The following is a 3,232-nucleotide window of genomic DNA, read 5'->3' on the forward strand; positions in this document are numbered from 1 at the left end:
TTTAGCAATGTAGATGAGTTGTTGCTCGGTGCGAAGAGCCTCACATAAGCAAAAAACACTACATAGAAGAGATTCTTATATCTATACTAGAATGCCAAGCGAAACAAAAATTCAGTGTTTAAACTTCAACAGATTTCAACTTGATATATCTAAAGGTTTCTATAACCCTGCATATAAGAAGGGGTTACTTGAGCTGTGATCTGAAGTTTACTCTCCTCCACAAGACACCTGAATGACCAAAAGGTTGACTCTCCGGATGCAGAATTTCTGCCAAAGCTTCCAATGATTCTACCAAATGATGCCCAGCCCTTGAAAACAGGCAAATCCCATCTGCTACCACTACATCTAGCGACATTGATACCCTGAGTGGATTAAAACGTTTGTCCTGAACAATTCTCACCACCTCCTGATATGTCCTGTCCAATTCCCAGCCTGTATTTTCAAAAATCAAAACTTCAGGAGCAAGCTCGCAGATGCTTTCCCAAGATAATTGTTGCGAGGAATCAGCAACCAGACGACCCAAATCGATTCCCCCTGCCAGCTGAACGAGCTCAGAAACCCAAGCCCCGGCTGCTAAGAATGGGTTGCTCCACTTAAGGCATAACACACTTTTTCTTGCACGGCCCATGGATATTCCTTTCACAACATCAACCCTTCTTTGAAGTGCGTTGATTAATAACTGTCCCTTATTGCTGACGCCCATTTCGCGTGCGATCGAAGATATATAGCTCCACACATCGTCCAGACAGTGAGGATCGACGTGAAGCAGTCGAATTTTCCTTGCAAAGAGGGCTTCCACTGCTGCTTCAACCCGCGCAAGAGGGGTAACTTTGCCGACCTGAACCTGCATAATATGATTCGACCAGGCAAACAATTTCAAACACAAAAGATGCATCCAGGCCATGGTAATTTAAGGTTTGAGCTCCGCAAACATTATTGCACGAAGGGAGGGGTAGCTGGAGACTGGGCGAAAAGGTGGACCTGTGTGACGATTATGTCAGGTTGGAGCTCCACAAACTTGGTGGGAAGCAGACGGTAAGGAGCAAGTGCCCATTCAATAAGGGTAGCTGATGTCTCAACAGATCCATACTCAGCTTCCCAAAGCAACGCATCCATAGTGGCACTGGCAGCATGACATTCTGCAGTTGACAAATTGACTTCAGAACCCAGCTTGGGCTCTGTGCAAAACTCCAGGTGGCTGGAACTCTCTGCGTCACACTTCAAGACTACAAGAAGATGATTGACATGCCGAACAAATTCCTTTCGTTGGCCATGCTTTCTCTCGTGATCTCAGTTGGAAGAGAAATGCTTCAAATGGGAATTGCATCAAATGGAGAGATGAATATGAAGCCAATACTCACAGGAGGATGAGCATGGCCGACAAGGAGATGGGTGCAGCCTAGAGCGTGGATAATGTCACAAGCCGCAGGCACCAATGTAATGATTCTCCTTGCAACCTTATCCGCAGGAGCAGCAAGATGATTGCCAATATTATCCACTTCTCTCGGGTTGGAGACGAATTGCATCTCATCCTCCATTCTCTTCGGACTTCAGCCCAAGAGCCTAACGAAGGATATCCCAAGACGGCTTAAGTCCGAATTTTGCAAACACTAGGGTGTGTCTTGGGCCAATCCCGTGCCAACTAGTGGCGCTTACCAAGCACCGCTTGTTGCAGGTGATTGGAGAGGCCCCATGGAAGATGAGGGTTGTCTCAGCCACAGGCTCCGTTGCTGTCAAATGCCACCCCAGAGGTGATGAAAGTTGGGATTCCAGGCCAGCATTCGACTGTGCTCAAAGGGATGAATCGGTCACCCTGTCGTACGCTCCCTTGTTCGTGACCAAAACCCAACTAACAAGTCTTGGCCAGCTACAGTCTCCCTTGTTCATGACCTTCATCTATCAGCCAAAACCGAACCAATAAATCTTGGCAAGTCTTGCAGGTCAGCTGCAATATCTAGCCGATGGGCAACAAAACATGGGGGCGTTTTTCCTCATGGTCGAGCTACTGCACTCAACAGCTCCTCCAACTCCAATGGCAGTGTGGGGAGCTCCTCTCAGCCACGTCCAAGGCCCTTTATATAGCAAGCGCCCATCAGTGGGCACCGCAAGCATGCTTTGGCATGTCCACCACAAATGGCTTGTGGATTTGTTGCACAAAATGGAAGTGTGCAGCACACGTTGGGTTGACATGTCTGCCATCTATCGTTCGTGGATTTGCTACACGAAATGGGGAGCGCTCATGCAACCGGGTAGCCTCAACCCCTTGCCCATCCTTCGCCCATGCGAAAAATGCACGACAATGGCTTTTAACCCTCACCAACCAATAGAAAACTTACACGTGCAACCACCTAGCCATGTTTGGCTACTTATTATGCCTTTTCTTAAATTTCTTTATTGCCCTCATAGTGTGGAACCACACACTACCTAGAGTGTGTACACACCCTAAACTCTTGATCAAGGTATTGAGCTTGCCACATGGCACATGCACCCTAGACACATGGCACATTACGCAATGTGCTCCCATCTAAGTCCCATGTTGCATGACTGTTTGTCTCAGATTTGCATGTTGCACTCGAACATGCTTCATCTCCATGCATAGAGACTCCTTGTAATGCATGCTAGTGACCTATGGTAACTTGAAGGGTACCTCTCAGAAATGTATCTAGGGTTCCATACAATGAGGTAGCCCCTCGTTCAAGATCCCCCATCTCGCCCCTCATGTGCATGGTGTGTTTTTGTGGTGGTTGTATAATTCTACCTTACATGTTTCCAGTGCTTGCATGTGGTTTGCGTATGCTTCCTAATTGTGTTGCTCTTTAGTATATTCATCTAGGACTATCTATAGTATTGAATGCATTCCTAATCTATTGCTGAAAGTTTACACTCAACTTGAACATGTATGCTATAAAGGGACTTGAAATCCAAGGATAGTGAAATGGTTTCTTACAATCGTGGTGATGGAAAATCCATTCATGCTCCATTGTTATGGAGATCACATGGAGACACAATTGTCATTGTTGCTCATTGGGGGGGATGTTATAGAATTGTATTTTCGATATTTCTTGATGGAAATTATTCTATTTTTGTCAAGTGTGACTATGGCAAAGTATTCCATAGCAGCGCACCAAATGCATGGCGACTAGAGTACAGATGATGAGTTGGATAACGAGGAATGGAGATGGTGAAGGTGATTTGGATTGATCAAAGTATCAAATGGTTTCCAAAGGCCATG

The 3,232-nt window shown here is 46.0% G+C and overlaps 1 protein-coding gene across 1 annotated transcript; it reads right to left on the minus strand.

Annotated features, from left to right (window-relative positions):
- On the minus strand, window positions 1–1,538 carry LOC147887133 (uncharacterized). Its single transcript, XM_087394798.1, has 3 exons — window positions 1,362–1,538; window positions 982–1,218; window positions 1–844 (listed from the first exon to the last, which is right to left on the minus strand). The coding sequence occupies exons 1-3, from the start codon at window positions 1,536–1,538 to the stop codon at window positions 185–187; spliced, it is 1,074 nt and encodes a 357-aa protein (XP_087250924.1). The 3' UTR covers window positions 1–184.
- Window positions 1,539–3,232: the final 1,694 nt, after the last annotated feature.

The sequence above is a fragment of the Dipteris shenzhenensis genome, chromosome 23 (genome assembly GCF_047967505.1).
Source record: "Dipteris shenzhenensis isolate YYH24624 ecotype China chromosome 23, Dip_SZ_1.0, whole genome shotgun sequence".
Classification (NCBI taxonomy): domain Eukaryota; kingdom Viridiplantae; phylum Streptophyta; class Polypodiopsida; order Gleicheniales; family Dipteridaceae; genus Dipteris; species Dipteris shenzhenensis.